This window comes from Pseudogymnoascus verrucosus, assembly GCF_001662655.1.
Source record: "Pseudogymnoascus verrucosus strain UAMH 10579 unplaced genomic scaffold scaffold_16, whole genome shotgun sequence".
Lineage (NCBI taxonomy): Eukaryota > Fungi > Ascomycota > Leotiomycetes > Thelebolales > Thelebolaceae > Pseudogymnoascus > Pseudogymnoascus verrucosus.
This window is the reverse complement of record NW_017263667.1, coordinates 412,010-427,999: the sequence shown is the minus strand read 5'-3', so window position 1 is coordinate 427,999 and position 15,990 is coordinate 412,010. Positions and strand designations below refer to the sequence as shown.

General features: G+C 44.6%; 5 protein-coding genes across 5 annotated transcripts; 1 reads left to right on the top strand and 4 right to left on the bottom strand.

The window, feature by feature from the left end:
- Window positions 1–7,613: 7,613 nt before the first annotated feature.
- On the bottom strand, window positions 7,614–9,041 carry IPI1 (rRNA processing protein). The gene is made up of 3 exons (XM_018274053.2): window positions 8,960–9,041; window positions 8,825–8,897; window positions 7,614–8,687 (listed from the first exon to the last, which is right to left on the bottom strand). Exons 1-3 carry the CDS (start codon window positions 9,005–9,007, stop codon window positions 7,777–7,779), a joined length of 1,032 nt encoding a protein of 343 aa, XP_018131335.1. The 5' UTR covers window positions 9,008–9,041; the 3' UTR covers window positions 7,614–7,776.
- Window positions 9,042–9,166: 125 nt separating this feature from the next.
- VE01_04581 (uncharacterized protein) lies at window positions 9,167–10,440 on the top strand. The gene is made up of 3 exons (XM_018274052.2): window positions 9,167–9,215; window positions 9,268–9,555; window positions 9,607–10,440. Exons 1-3 carry the CDS (start codon window positions 9,189–9,191, stop codon window positions 9,709–9,711), a joined length of 420 nt encoding a protein of 139 aa, XP_018131334.1. The 5' UTR covers window positions 9,167–9,188; the 3' UTR covers window positions 9,712–10,440.
- Window positions 10,292–10,678, bottom strand: VE01_04580 (uncharacterized protein; the record flags this gene model as incomplete). Its single annotated transcript, XM_018274051.1, has 1 exon — window positions 10,292–10,678. One exon carries the CDS (start codon window positions 10,676–10,678, stop codon window positions 10,292–10,294), a length of 387 nt encoding a protein of 128 aa, XP_018131333.1.
- Window positions 10,679–10,974: 296 nt separating this feature from the next.
- VE01_04579 (uncharacterized protein) lies at window positions 10,975–12,009 on the bottom strand (the record flags this gene model as incomplete). Its single annotated transcript, XM_018274050.2, has 3 exons — window positions 11,181–12,009; window positions 11,074–11,126; window positions 10,975–11,024 (listed from the first exon to the last, which is right to left on the bottom strand). The coding sequence occupies exons 1-3, from the start codon at window positions 11,903–11,905 to the stop codon at window positions 10,975–10,977; spliced, it is 828 nt and encodes a 275-aa protein (XP_018131242.2). The 5' UTR covers window positions 11,906–12,009.
- Window positions 12,010–12,264: 255 nt separating this feature from the next.
- On the bottom strand, window positions 12,265–15,218 carry VE01_04578 (uncharacterized protein). The gene is made up of 2 exons (XM_018274049.2): window positions 14,977–15,218; window positions 12,265–14,923 (listed from the first exon to the last, which is right to left on the bottom strand). The coding sequence occupies exon 2, from the start codon at window positions 14,190–14,192 to the stop codon at window positions 12,417–12,419; it is 1,776 nt and encodes a 591-aa protein (XP_018131243.1). The 5' UTR covers window positions 14,193–14,923; window positions 14,977–15,218; the 3' UTR covers window positions 12,265–12,416.
- Between the last annotated feature and the right edge of the window lie 772 nt (window positions 15,219–15,990).

The following is a 15,990-nucleotide window of genomic DNA, read 5'->3' as shown; positions in this document are numbered from 1 at the left end:
AGGTACTTAGCATAGAACTCCTAGATTTTATAGGGGGAGTTCTTAAAGTTTAAGGTAGGGTACCATTCTAGGTCTAGATCGTATCCAACCTAGGATACCTAGTATTAAAGTTGTTTTCGCTAGATCCTTATAGCGAGGATCTTTTCGACCTCCTACTCCTCTAGGCCGTCTACGACTTCGCTACTTAGCTTAGGTACTGCTTAACTAGGTAGCGGGTTATTTAGAGCCTTAATGAGTACGTCTAGAGAGAAGACATTGTGTATTTAGGAACCCTTTAGTAGGTCTAATCGAAAGGCGTGTCCGATTTGTTCTAGTACCATATAAGGTCTAACCCATTATTGCCCCAACTTATAGCTAGGGCGGTGATTCCTTAGATTCCTAGTTAATAGGTAAACCTTGTCTCCTACGTTCTAGTTAATAGCTCGTTGGCGTCGATTTGCGTATTTAGACATATCCTCCTGTACTTTAGTTATGTTCTCCTTTATGTAAGTCTATGTAGAGTGCATGCAGTTTGCTACTGCTTTAGCTTCCTTCTAGTTCATAACTTCCCTAGGGGTTGTGGCTTTTAGGGTTTCCTAGTCCTAACTAGTGCGTGGATCAGTCCCATACTTAAGTTAGTAGGGGGTCATTCTAATTAAGGCGTAGGGAAGGGTCATTTACACCTAATCTATAATGGGAATGAGCTTGCTCTAGTTGTCCTAATAATGTAATACAAAGGGCCTTAGTCTCTAATCGATATACTAATTCATGATTTCCGTCTGCCTGTTAGTCTGCTTATAATAGGCTGTCGACAGCTTAATCTTAACCCCTATGATTCAGTAGAACTCTCGCTAGAAAGCTAATATGAATTAGGGTCTACAATTACTAATGATCGACTCTAGGGTGTGTCTAAATCGATATATCCATTCGATGAATAGCTGCGCCATTTAGCAGGCATTAGTAGTCTTATAACACAGTATAGACACTAAACCCTTACTAAGTCGGTCTATAAACATAAGGATGCTGTTGAATCTGTGTTTATCCTTTAGGAATTCCTTAAAGTCTATCGTTAGGTGTTTCATAGGGTATTTAGGTACTAGTAGGGGGTGTAAGAAGCCTTGCTGCTTCGTTACGTTAGTGTAAGAAAGTTAGCACGTTACGTAGTTACGCACATATTAGAGGCAATCCGCTTCCATTCTAACCTAATGATACTTTAGGGCTAGTAACTAATAAGTTTTCCTGCTACTAGGGTAGGCTACTGATACTTAATCGTGTACTTCCCATATAAGTTTCGTATATAACTTAGTGTCCTAGTTTACGCACAGTCGACCTTTATATAACAAGAGTTAGTCTTTCATTATAAACCCGTTAGGTAGGGGGTCTTTTGCGCAAGTGTTAGTAAACGACCTCCTATTATCCACGTAGAGCGCTTCTATTTGGTTAAAGCAGACCTAGGTGTTCGGGGCGTCTATTGCATTAATTGAGGCCACGTACGTTTGTGCTAATTTAGCACTAATTTAGGGGTGTAGTTAGGCTAGGCCTAACAGCACCCTTACACAGCTGTTAAGTTTAACCTTCTGTTGTATAATTAGGTCTTACTCTCTTTAGCTTAGTATATCTACCTTCTGATTGTTCTTGCTAGCAGTATACATAATATAGAAGTTGAAGTTAGAGAGTAGCTCTATCTACTGAACCTGCTTCGCTATAAGAACCTTCGTTGTTATGAAGTATTCTAGCAATTGGTAATTAGTGTAAACGTCGATTTAGTAGCTTACTAATGCCAATTCTAGCCTCTATTTTGCAAACGCTTTTATAATAGCAAACAGTTCCTTATCGTAGATCTCCTAATTAATCTTGTGCCTAGATAGGACGTGACTGTAGAAGCTTATAGGATACCATTGCTTATCTAGGTGTTCCTAAGAAAGAACACTAGCTACGACTCCGTTAGAGGAGTCTGTTTCTAGCTTCGTAGGTAATTCGGGGTTAAAGTAGTAGAGCGCCTACACAGCTAAAAGCTGTCGGCGCATTTCTTTAAAAGCGTTCTTACATTCGTTAGTCTATAGGAACAGTTCTAAGGGGCTGGTAATAGTAGTAAGAGGCTTAGCTATTTTCCTAAAATTTCTAATAAATTAGCAGTAGAAGCCGTAGAATCTAAGGTAAGACTTTATGCCTATGACCGTTGTTAGTTAGATCCAATTCTAGAGGGGTTCGATCTTCTTAGGATCCGCTTCAACACTAGTAGTAGTTAGGATATAGCCTAAATACTTTGTCTAGGTTACGTTGAACTCGCATTTCTTAATGTTAGCTTGTAGTCCTACTTCTTAAAGCCGTTAGAGGACCTTATATACGTAGTCCATATGTTCCGTAGGGTCCTATAACGCTAGGTCTTAAACTATAAGACTTATAGAGGTTTCGTTGCGTTGGTTTACTTAACAGAGGAGGTAGGGGATTAGACACAAAGGCTTTTGTAAAACACGTTATAGTATATAACAAATACTATATTAAGTTAAGCACAAAGCTCCTATCTAAGAACTAACTATCTGCCTATATAGTGGCGTTGTGCTAAAGGATATCGAAGATATCATAGATAACAAATATCTAACATATCGTTGTTATCCATTACGTGGGTCTTGCAATATAATTAGGTCTAAGGACTAGAGGTCTCTAGATCTAACTAATCCTGCGACGTCCCCTACTCTTAAGACTGTAGGGCATAGGAGCTACTTAGTTCCTACACTCCTAGGTTGTACGCTCAGCTTAGTCCCTAGGCCCGATTAGGTCTAGCGCCACTAATGTTCTAGCGCTCGGCTTAGTCGTTCGACCTAACAAGGTCGTACGCTATCTGGTTTCTAACAGTAGATACTCTGTTCTAATATCGGAAACCTACACAGTCCATAGTTTCCCTAAGGGCCGTAATAGGTCCTTAGAGTAGATTAGGATGTCGTCTAGGTAGGCAGTATAGAAGTCGTCTAAGTATTACATAAGAACGTCGTTTATATACCTCTAATAGGTTGTAGGGCCGTTCGTTAGACTAAACGGCAGCACTTTGCATTTATAGGATCTATATTAAGTTTAGAAGGTCGTGTACTCTTTAGAGTTAGGGTCCATTCGTATATGATGGAAGGCTTACCTAATGTCTAGCTTCGTGAAGATTTTTGCTTTTAACACCTATCCTAGTAGTTCGTTAATACGTAGGATAGGGTAGGGGTCGTTATAGGTAAGTCCGTTTAACTTCTAGTAGTCGATACAAAATCTTAGTTTGCCATCTGCCTTCTTCATAAACAGTATAGGGGAGGCAAACGGGCTATTGCTATTAACTATAAAGCCCTTCTTAAGGTTCTCTAATAGGTATTACTTAGTCGCCTTAAGCTCTTTAGTGCTTTGTTAGTATAGTAGCGAAAAGGCATTTAGTAAAGGGGCTTCTAGTTGTATCTTATGATCGTATATGTAATGTAGGGGAAGCTAATTAGATTCTAACTTTAAGAAGACATCGGAATAGTTGTAGTGCGTATGTAGAAGCTTGTCCTAAATAAGGTAGAGCGTTTCTTCGTCCTTAGCCGCTTCCCTCTCCTAGATGATCTAGTCGATCTCGTAGATGCTTGTTGTAAAGAACTTAGAGTCGCTTTGCATCATCTCATAGTAGAAAGCGTTTGCACTAATCTTGCAAATTTAGACTAGCGTAAAGCTGCGTAATAGGGTCTAGCATTAGGAGGGAGAGACAACTCTACTCCTTCTATAGTTCTTTCTTTTATATGTAGATGGTCCGTTTCTTAGAGGTTTTACCTCTACTTGTCCTAAGGGTCTGTCTTTATAGGTTTCTATAGGCAAGGCTCGTGTCCTTAGGGTTTTAGGGTATAGGTAGGTTGTTCCCTCGTCTTGTACTAAGCTTAGTAGGGTGATTATAATAGCGTTATAATAGGCCGTTATTACTTTCATTAGTATTAAGCGTCTACCCTCACGTCGTCTGTCGTCATAGTTAATGGCATCGTCCTACTAGTTTGCATCTAATTAATAGGTAGGGTGACGTATAGATAGTTCACGTAAGTAGTAGGCTAAGGTAATCTCTTTGCTCTAGCTAGGAGTAGGCAGGTACTCCTTTAGCTATACTAGCTAGCTCTTTACAGAGTCGAGTAGGATTCGAAAGCAGCTAAAAAGCTTCTTCCTAATTATTACATCTTGCGCTCTAAGATCTAGGAGCATAAAGGGGCAGTTATAGATTTAGCGTCCTTTGACTATTAAGTGTAACTGAATGTACTCTAACACGTAGCTTTAGATATTTCGCTAAAATCCACATATAGGTATAGAGTAGGGCAGTTTCCATATAGGGCTCTAGAGCGCTTTTAACAACCGTTGCGCAAAAGGCTTATTAATGACGAGGTAGCCATTTGCTCCTATGTCTATAAGTGACTTCGTTTACACCCTAAGTCCGTTCATACTTAGGGTTGTATTAACGAGAAATTAGGAGCCTCCTAAGAGTTCTCATAAATCTAGTCCTTATAGATCACATTTGCGTAGACCTAGGAAGGAGCCTTTCCCTAGGCCTCGTCGTTTTCCTTAAGGGACGCATCTAACTAGTAGGCGACTACTTCCTCCTATGGTTCTTCGTCCTTAGGGGCTTCGCGATCAATCTCCTTAACGGTAGGGTTAAGTAGGCATTTGTCTTAGAAATGGCCCGGCTTACTGTACTTAAAACAGTTCCTAGACGTAGCCGGCACAGCAGTCTGCACGCAGCCTATCATATCTAGCTTAGGGGCCGTAGGCGTAAAGGGAGTCCTCTAAAAGGAAACTAGAGGGTTTCTTGTCTACCTTAGTAGCTAGGCCTTTCTAGGGTCTATAGGCGTAAACCTAGATGAGCTTAGGCAGGCAGGTCCTTAGGAGCTTAACTTGCTACTCTTAGATAGGAAGCTCAACTCGTTGTTCCGCTACTGCTCCTAATCGAAGGCAGTAAGTTCTTAGACTATAGTGTAGTAGTCTCCCTTCCATTAACTTTTAATAACCGCTACGCAGCTACGGAATTAAGGGGTTAACTTGTTCTACATATACCGAAACCATTCTAACTTAGTAACCTGTCCTATAATAGCTGCACTTTAGAAGCGAGCTTTAAACTCTAAGAAAGTCTCGTTTATATGTCCTTTCTCTCCTATTTAGAGGTTGTTAAAGAGGTTCTAGGCCTGTTCCGTTTCGTTGCTAGTAAGGTAATATAAACCTAATAGGTCCATTATCTTGTTAGCACTCTAAAACCCATAGGTTGCAGATAGGTATTAGGGTTCAAGGTATTTCTTTGCTAGGCTAGTCGTAGTCCCCCATATTAACGCTCTTCTTAAGACGTTAGTAGGGTAGTGATCCTCATTAACTACGAGGTAGTCCTAAATAGACGCGCTCCATTACATAAAGGTATGTTCTATCCTATTGCTAAGCGGCGTAATCTTCTTAGAGATGGTGGATTTCTTATAGCAATTTAGAGGGTCTTTAGAATACATCCTTAGAATTAATAGAGAACGAGTGTTTTAAAGAGGCAGTAACTAAACTATCTTAGGGGTGTTTTGCATAGGGGAAGTTCATTACTCTGCAACTTCAACGGTGTCTACTAGTAGCATGGACGGAATTCTAGTCTAGGTTGCTGCTAGGTTGGCTATCATTTCCTTAATCTCTTGCATCTAGATCTCGAGGTTTGCCATTCAATCTAGTATGTCATTAGTAGGTGTAGCAGTTGTAGCTATAGCAGTAGTTTGTCTCGTTAACATTCGTGACAGTTAACCATCATTGTCTTAGGGGATGTTTAAGGTCATTTTCCTCATATTAGTTTAGGGGTGTATTAGTGTCGATACAAAAGAGTTTAACTTCTAGTAGCTTATAGCTATTAACACTCTTATTCACAATTGCCTCTATGCTTAAGGGGGTTCTTAAGGATCTCGTATCCTATTTAGCGCTAACGCGTTAGCGACTTTACTAGCTTGCTCTATAGGATCAAACCCTAATCTACTAGTTGTCTGTGAGTTCTCTAGGGTCACGGCTATTTGAAGTCGTTAGGTCTCTACTTCGAAATGTTACTAAGTTGCAGTCGGTAGTGTTTCGATAGTTCTCCTAAGTCGTTCTAGTTATAGGATATTATTTACGTACAGCCGTCCCTAGTAGGCGTGATCTTTTTTATATAATGTAAGGACGTAGGGCACTGTATCACAAGAAGTTGCATATAGGAGTGCGAGTTAGATAGTAGTCGGTGCAATCCTATAGGTCTACTATAAAGGATATAAAAAAGATGAAGGTGTAACCCTATATAGCTATTCCCTTAAAATACCCGAAGCTGCTCCGACTTAGCTAGCTCCCTGTTTGCCTAAGGCTTCCTTACGTTATGTGCCTAAGGCTATTAGTCGCGACTAACCCGTAACGGCCCTAAGTCTTAATGGCGCTACATGACGGCTGTAACTACCCTAAGTAAGGAGGCATCCTTATACATTCAAAGCTGCATTTATAGAGTAGAACATTAAGAGTGGGTTCTAAGCTATAGGACTAGTTCCGTACGAACCGTAGAATGTTCTCTCTCACTTAAATCTACACTTAAGAACTCTAACTCCTCCTATAGTTAAGAGTAGCAATTAGACTTCAAAGACTCCTTAAACTATAAGGGAGCTTGATTTTCAAACAGAGCATATTAAGAACTGTGTCGTACAACATCAGAATAGCTCTCCTAGCTTAATTAATGATGCACTAAGCCAGCTTATAAAGGGAGCTTAGGTTATGATGCATTCTGCTATTCTACTAAAGGTAGAAGTTAAGGCTCTACAAGCAGCAAATGAACAGAAAAAGAGGAGGGAAAGGAAGCGTAAGAGACGTATAATGCAAGGGGGCAGTCTCTCCGTACGAGATGCAGAGGATATCCTTCAGACTGCTAAGGTTAATGCTTAAGTTCGTACGGAGGTGGCAAGTGAGACTACTTAGCAGGTGGGTTCTACAGGCCGACAGCGGCGATGTGGCACATGTGGTAATATGGGGCATAATGCTTGTACGTGCAAGAGGCGCTAGGAATCAATTGCAATTGAATAAGGGTTATTATGTAGGGTGGTGGTGTAGTAGTAGGTAGTAATAGTTAATTTCAGTGTTTTAGTTGTTCACTTGCTTAGGTTGTTCATTCGCTTATGAAATACGTTATCTTTTTTTATTACCTTTAGCTACTTTATATATAATTTAGTATATAAAAGTACTTTAAATCTTAGTAGTTAGGAATATATATTATTTTTTAAATATATACTACTTACTTCTATCATTAATACTATATAAGGTAAGGACATAATATAAAATATATCCCTCTTATATAACTATAATAATATACTTTTTTACTACCTTACTCTACCTAAGTTAGGTACTATAGTATTTAGTTTTATTAAGTAATCCTATAAAGATTTTAATACTATAGTAGGTTATTCTAATTTTAATAAGGGTAGTAAAAGAAGTCTAATAGGGTACAATATATATAGTATAGTAATTTTAACTAATAGTTATTTATAATTATACCTTAAAATAATAAATTTAAATAATTAGAGTATATAAAAAGAATAACTAACAGGATTTATAGTATATATTCTATAAATACTAACCATTTAAGGAGAAATAAGTAGCATTTATAATAATTAGAACTATACATAATTAAGGAACCCATTAACATTTAAAATATAAAGTATAACTCTTATCATTTCTTCATATTTTGTTTTATAAACCACCCATATCATTCCACCCATGACCCTATGGTATCTAAACTCCCAAACCTGTACTCCATATATGCAACCCCTTAGCTTACGTTCATGAGTGATCCGTTGGATTGCCCATCTCATCATAATCATCCATTGATTCCGTGACAACTTTTCCAAGGATCGACCCCGCTCTCCCCATCTCTCCCCCCTCCTTCTTTGCGCTCTCAATCCCCTTATCGACTGACGTCTGGAAACGCAGACGGAAAACCCGCTGCCTGCTCTCCCGCTCCGTGTACATCTCGCTCTCCTCATCTCGTCCCGGCCCGAATAGGTTCAAGTGGGCAAAGGGACTCGCCTGCACGGGGATGACATGTATATCTGCATCCCATAACGGAAAGCAGCTCCCGCGCTGGAACAACTCCTCAGTGGCCATCCTGGCCAGACCGGCTTTCAGGAACTGAGCAAGAACCGTAATCTGCCTTGGAAACGACTTCCCGCCCTTCCCGAATGTGACCTTGGCTGCTGCGGACCATTTCGTTGAGCCCACGCTGATGGCCCAGCCCATCATCCGCATGAATGAATCGAGGGTCTTGTACCAGCCGCCGGGGCAAGAGACGATGGCTTCTGGCGCTGTTTCCACCAGCCATTCTAGTACCGACAGGGCGTCGTTGCGGATCTCCACGGCGAGATGGGTCATGCCAGCTCTGACGTAGAGAAGCGCAAACTCGGCTAGGTCACCAACATCCTTTGCTGGGAGGAGACGTAAGAATTTCAGCAGCTGTGTCCGTACTGATTGTGAGCCGTCGAGTATCAAGGGGTATAGCTTTGGGAGCATGATCGCGGCAGAGACTGGTATCGGTGCGTTGACTGGTTGGGACGAGACTTGTGTGATGAGGTAGGATAAGGCATCTCGCCGTTGGGCGTCGGACTTGGAGGAAGAGGCGAGAGAGAGGTAATGCTCGAATTGGACGGAAGAAGCGGGTGCAGAGGTCGTGAGGGATTGCTGGTTGATAGTGATGGCTATTACATGGTAAGCATCCTGATGTTGAGAAGTTGCGGCATCGATCAGGAAAGAAGTGCATTTTCTGAATGCCGAGAATGCATAATTCGTTTGCGATTTGCAAAAAATGGAGTTTAATAATAAAATATGAGCTTACATCGGGATTTGAAGCTGGTGTCTGTGAAATTATCCGGCTTTGCTTTGGTTTTTCCAACACGCAACTTCGGTTTCTGTGCGGCATTTCGTTAGGAAACTCTCCTCAGTATTTATTAGTTGGATACCGAAGTATTACCTTGAAGTCCTTCTTCTTTTCGGCCTTTTTTCTAGCACTGGAACCCATTTTGTTTGTTGTATGATCAAGTAATAATTGCAAGTCCTGCTTTTCGTGGTGGTTATATTTTTCAGCCTTGCGATGTTGCTGCCTTGCGCCTCGTCTGTGAGCCTGATTTTGGGGTATGGTGGAGTGGAGTCCCAAGAAGCTCCAGAGCCTCGCCGAACATCACCACCTCACACCCGGGATAATGGCGCAATCACTGCCATTGGGCACTGTAAATGCCTTCTACCTCTTAATTTATCTGGCTGTAAGCTGACGAGCGCAAGGGATCAAATTCCTCGGACCAGTTCATAGAATCGCTGGACCGCCTTTCGAAGAAGACGGGAGTGTTGGCAACTATTGTCCTGGACCGAACCAGCGGCTCGATACTGAACACATCTGGCACGTTGTCTTCGATTCGATCTACTTCAGGGTCTAGCCAATCAGTCCCAGCAGCCGTTCCTGACGACGCTTCGTCTGGCCCTAAGGACCAAAATGGGGTCGACGAGCTGGCCGGCATGGTCTGGAACTACATGAACGCCACGAAAGATCTGGTCCAAGGCCTCGATGAACAGGTAAGGATGGCCTCTCATGACCAAGCGATTACTGCTGACGGGGAACTACAGGACGAAGTTAAACTGCTACGATTACGAACAAAAAAGTACGAGCTGGTCATTGTTCCTGATTCGAAATACCTGCTCGTGGTGGTACACGAGACACCTTCGGCGTGAAAGAAGCACACCCGTAACAATTCGGCGTATGATACCCAGGCACATTCAGGCGTTGTATTTGACTTTATAAGAGGACCATTTGGCGGTGAGGGAGGGACTAGTGGCGGCATGAAACCGGTTCGATACCTCGGTTCTATCATCTGGCAAAGCCAGTGTGATGTTTATTGCAGATTTGACTGTATGGCGTAGATAATGTGCCAACGGTGAGGGTCTGCATGAAACGCTGCGATACCAAACACTTTGGGGTGAGCGGGCAGGCCAAGGGGCAAGGCATGCACCCCAAGAGTACCAGGATGCCAGGTTGTCATATAATACCACACCTGGGAGAGATCAAGTTGTAGCTTGAGTATAAAAATCCCATCAATGAATCGCTTCATTTGTAACTATGGATCATAATAGTTTATGATTATGTGTCCTTTTAATCGCACTATCGACGATTTGAGCTATCAAATCATCAAACGAAATGCCGTTTGCTGCAGCACACGCTGGTAATGAGGAATAGTCTCCTGGTGTGAGACCTGCGATGGGATTTAATCTTGTGATGCTCTAGAATTATCTGTGTCTTGCGTTAGCCTATAACTTAATAAAGAATTGAAGAGAACAGTAGCTTTGTTCTCCCTTTCTCTAAACATAGTGCTGATGTTGCCGCATCTGAAAATGTATACGGAATCTGATATGCCTCGAGGAGCCCTGGGACCTGCGACTCCCTTGCAGTTCCGTAAAAACCCTCCGATACATTGAAGACCAAGTCCCATTCTGTAGCCCTCCCAATGGCCAACTGCTGGACCAGCGGCTTGATGCCTGGAATTAGGGTGACATGGTGGTCATGGTGTTCAAGAGCAGCAGAAATAACTGGCGTCTCCTCGTCAAGACCAAGATCTGCGCAGTCTATTTCTGAGTATCCGAGCTCACGGTATGTCGAGCGTGAGTCGTATACTAGAGCTATTTTAAGGTGGTTAGGCAACATCTTAATTGTTGAAGAATGTGAGAGATGTAGGTCACGTAATGGCGAATCGACGGGGTGAGTTGAAACAATGAGTGAGACCAGTTCATGATAAATAATAGTCACACAATGCTTGCTGCAGGATTTACATTTCACAAAACAAAAATGAATATTGTGCATCGTCGTACACGGCGCGAAGTTGGTTCTAGTTAAGCTGATAAAAAACGTTACACAACGAGTGTCTCATTAGCTAGAGCTTCCACTTGGATGACACACAGTCTGTCATGTTATTCGTTCCTAACTTGGGATATAAAATAGGACTAATCGTTGTAACTATAAGCAGTAAACCCCTTGAGTGCAAACGTGGTGCCTATGAATAATCAGCAGTTGAACTACAAGCTTTGGGGAGGTTATCATACTCGACGTCGGTCCAGGAGATCCAGACGAACCCTCCATCTGATAATCCATGATCCTAAAAGCTAAATTAGCAATGAAAACATAAGCCACACCACGGAGAAACTCATACAGCCAAAACGGTTTCCCAACCATCGCATTACCCGTCTGCGTTGCCTGCAAAACGCCATCCATATAAAACTTCGTCTGCACATCAACACCATTCAGATCCCTAACCTCCATCTTCAACGTATGCCAGCTCCCAGAATTATACGCCACATCCTTCGTAATCCACTGATTATTGATTCCCAAACTGTTAAATGAGATCTTCCCACTCCCCTTCCACTCCGCCAAATCAATCTCAGGAGGCCATGAATTCGCCCCCGTAAGCCAGAAAGCAGGCCACGTCCCCTTAGCCGTCGATGCGAGGAAGTCACCAGTGAAATCGTACCCCCCATTCGCAGCGACGGTAAAGTATTCCTTGGCGTATATGGTGCCGGAGAGATAGTGGATTGCGAGGCCGCCGCTGGTGGGAGCTTGGCCGGTTGTTGGGGCGGCGGTTAGGGTTACCTGGCCGCCTCCGACTTTGACCTGCGAGCTTGCCATGCGTGCTGCGCCATTATGATCGGTTCCCCAAGGGTAGTTGTAGGCCCAGTAGGTGTTGAAGGTGGTTTGTGAGTCGAAGGATGTGCTTGGGATTTTGTAGCCATCGCGAGGTAATAAGGAGGCCGCGAAAGAAACGGGGAGGAGGAGCGCTGCGGTGAGAGTTAGGCGTAACATGATTAATTCTGGATTTATAATTTTTGGTTGGCCTTCATCGAGGGACAACTCAAATCTATCAAGAAGAGAGCCATACATATATAGACAGGCAAGCAAGCAAGCAAGCACATGTCTTTGCTTCAAATTGACATCGTATCTGCCAATGTAATTGAAACATCACAAATATTAACACTATACTCGGGTCAATCCTGCCAGGCTCAGTTCTTGCTTCCCCGCATCTCTAAACGGAATTGGTGGGATTTCAGCCATGATTCCTTGAGAAGATCAAAAGATCAGCCGAATTTAACATTCCGCTCCAAGGAAAATTAAGCATTACAGTCAAGTGACGCCTCAATCCCGGGTAAGTCGTATTATACATTTGCCGGCTATATAACCACAACTGCCGGTACTAGGGACAATGACATACTTGGTATGGCAACGATGGTCATTCTTATTGGGTTGAAGTTTTATATTCTATGCTCACTATATTGAGAACCCTCTCCTATATTATGCAAACCTTTCGAACTGAATTAACTATTTCTCTCGTATTTTTATTATGTCCGCATCCGTTACTCCCCCAACAAATACAAAAAAAACACCCTGGAAGTTCTCATGTAGCGACCTGCCAAATCGCATTGATATCCACCCTATTCCTAATCCTATAAGCCTTATCATTCATCCTCATCTGCACCGTCCAATGCATCTTCGGCTCCTCCTCTCGAATCGGTCTGTACCGGCCCAGGTTCCACCTTACGACCTTCTCCCACTCCTCCGTATGCTTCTTCTGTAAACGCACCTTGACAGGCCAGAACTCGAGAACCCACCAACTCTTCGCTAGCACGAGCTGGTCGTTGATGGCGGCCATGGCATCGAAGTGGTCCTCGACGTGCTCGGGAAGCATGTCTGCTTGGTACTGCAGTCTCTCGGCTTCGTTCATGATGTCGTTAGCGATAATCTCTCGTTTTTCGTCGTTGCCCATGTCCTCGTAATCCTTTTCCAACCCAAGAGCAGTGGAGCGGCGTCTGAGAGGAGGGAGCTTCTTCTCCTCGTACTGACCCACCATGATTGGCGAAGGCCCGACGACGGGTTTCGTCGGCGTCTTGTAGATGGGCCAGACGGTCAGAACGTCAATGCCGGTTTCTGCTAGCGGAGCCGTGTTGAAGATAATCCCAGTTTCGCATTCGAAGCACTGTCGGATCATCCAGCGTAGAGGGATGCGCGAGAGCATATGGCGCTCCTCGTTCGGTACTGCGCCCCCACCAACATCGGCATGGGCGCCTGTGAACCAGACCTCGAGGGTGTCAGTCTTGATATGCTCGTGCACAGAGCGGTCGTCTTTTTCAAACTGCTTCTCTAGTCGGATCCGTTTCTGGTCTTTGTCATCCTGAGCCACTTTGAGTGTTTTCCCCATAAAGTCAATCGGCGAAGTCAACGATCGCTTGAGTTTGAAGTCGGGAGTGCTCGATGACCGCTTCAGAACACCGTTTTGCAGGGAGGTGAGTTGTTCTGGGTTGGAAGTAGCCGTGGGCATCTGGCGGGGCCGATTCGGCCTCGACTCGACCTTGACCGTTATTTTGGCCGGATCGACGACTACATCCTGATGTTGCCACTGGCATACTTTGAATTTAGCCCTGTGCTCATCTAGGGCCATGGCATGGCGGAAGTGGCGGATCGTATTTGTTGGAGTCTTGCTGAAAGGTAGCGTTCTCGGGATGAAACCGACACTGGCGACGCAGTCCCACAACCCCACGAAATGCACCTGGACATTGGTGCAGAATGTCTTCTTGAACTCAGCGCTCATCTTCCAACCCTCCGCGGTGTCATTCCTGTAGAAGCGATAGGCGAAGGCGACTTGGGCGCTGTTTTGCTTTGGCAGCAGGCCAACCTTGTGCAGCATACCGGCAAGGCAGCGCACGGTATATGCGCCTCTCGAAAACCCCAGAAGGCATATCTTGTCTCCCTCAAGGTAGTTCTCCATAATGAAGCGGTACGCATCTTTAACGTGAGTCCCGAGACCACTGCCAACTGCCATGTCGATAAGCGCGGAGATTCCACTCTTCAGCCCCCGCCCATCGTAGGTGCCAATGCCAGATTGATAGTATGTGAGTTGGTTGGGGTCATCTTTCTTCAATGTCGCGACAAAATTGACTACATTGCTGTTGTCGCCATCGAACTGGTCGCCGGTGCCATCAAGGCAGATGATGATGGTACGGCCGCCCGGGCTTGACTGGTCTGGGTTTCGAACGGCTCTTATTGAAGGCGGCAGGTCCGGTCTTGGTTCTTCAACCGGTGGCGCCAGCGACTTATAGTTCAGCACCTGTTCGGCGCATGTTTGAGAGGGGTAAAACTTCTGCCTCCAGGGGACATTCGTAGCGTGGCCGTTCATTGTGCTGTGCGACTGAGGAAGACGAGTAGGATGTCGCCCTTCTTAAGATAAACAGTGGTTGGACGAGAGATGATAGTGGGTGCCGGCGAGCTTTGTCTGTACAACTCAACTCGGGCTCAAAATGACAATATAAAGTTTCTAGGGGCAAACAGAGCACCACACCAAACAATATCGGCCAGCCGGTTGCCTGAACGGAGCATACAAGAAGAAGCGCCTGTATTTTCCTTGGAATGTTATGATGATCTGGGGCAAGTCGCGGGGGGGCGATTGCGGAGGAGCATCTTCTTCGCGCCGAATCGCGTTGTCAGCAAGGCTGTTCGCTCGCTCGCTCGGTACAATTGGAGTTCATGTCTTGACAAACTCGGAGTAGGATCGCCAACCAGTTATGATCCTCTCCAGCGATCTTGTCTCAGTTAATGCGGCCCGTACCCGCACGTGCTGCCGCAACGACCAAAGTGCGAGAGCTAGGCGGTGGATTAGCATAGTAGTGACTTCCAATGGAGCAAAGGAGAGATGAGCCCCGCAATAGCTCCATCACACCCCGAGTCGGTGGGGTATTGAGGGTGCACCGTCTGATGAGGAACCCATCCAGTCGGAAACGGGCATTGTCGCCCGCATGGAGCGGGCTGAGAAGAATCCAATATCGATGGGCGCGATACGACGCCACCTGCAGCGGTGTCCACTCAGCAACAGGGCTACGCGCACGGAGTGAATCATATGAATCAGTCAGTCTACTTGGTACGTCAGTACATCCGTGGTACAAAAGCAAGGCAGGTCTGTATACTGAAGCTCCGATTCGCTGTGAGTCGTTTATGCCGCTGTGCTCGGCGCGTCGATCGTATAGAGACGAGTTTCATTCCGGCAAGTCCTGTCCCATTGAGAAATTTCATGATGAAGTAGAGGGGTTCGGAGGTAGCAAAATTATAGATAATCAACGGCTGAATTACTTGATTAGGATGATATTCGGGCCCGTCCGGTCGGGCTGAGAAGTGCTTGAACTGCCTAGACTGCTGGGACTAGAAGGGGTTACTAGGGATTTGAAGGGCCCAGGCGGGACTAAGAAGGTTTAAGGTTGCGATCCGCACCAGGGATGGCGCCGAGGTAGGCTAAGACGTAATTGGCTTGGATCGGATCTTCTCTGAGCCAAATCGAGACAGGTCAGCTCCCGACAATGCAAGCCACACTTACCCCTTTAGGAAGAAGTGGGTGGTTACTCCATATCATATACGCTACGGTAGTTGTTTCGTTTGTTTACAGGTTTGTTTACAGTAAAAGATCTTCGTATAGCGGAAGCTGGAGATAATTTCGGTGAAAAAATCAGATTTGAAGCTTCCTAAGGACGGGAATGTATGTATCCGCCGTTCGCTCTTTGTGCACAACATCTATACACACACATAAACACAACCACACACACACATACAGGGGCGAGGGATGCAGAGCAATATAGTACAATATAGTATATGCACGCCCTCGCTTCGGATATTTGCATTTCCATATCCGTCTTTCCGTGACGCCCAATAGAGGAGGGTCCAATGGTAGACGAGCAGGGCAGAGAGTAGTACGGTGACAAGCACTCGGGCCAAGCACAGCTCTAGCTCGGTATCTCCACCGGAGTCAGTCTCAGCGGTGTAATTGTAATACTGAGTTGTAGCACTGTTCAAGGGTTTGCAGAGACACAAACCACATTGTGAGCACAATATATACTCTAGTAGGCGATTTATACCGAGTATACTCGACGGAGAGTACTGTACACGGAAAGAATACGGAAAGAATACACGGAGTACAAGTAGGGTTAGTG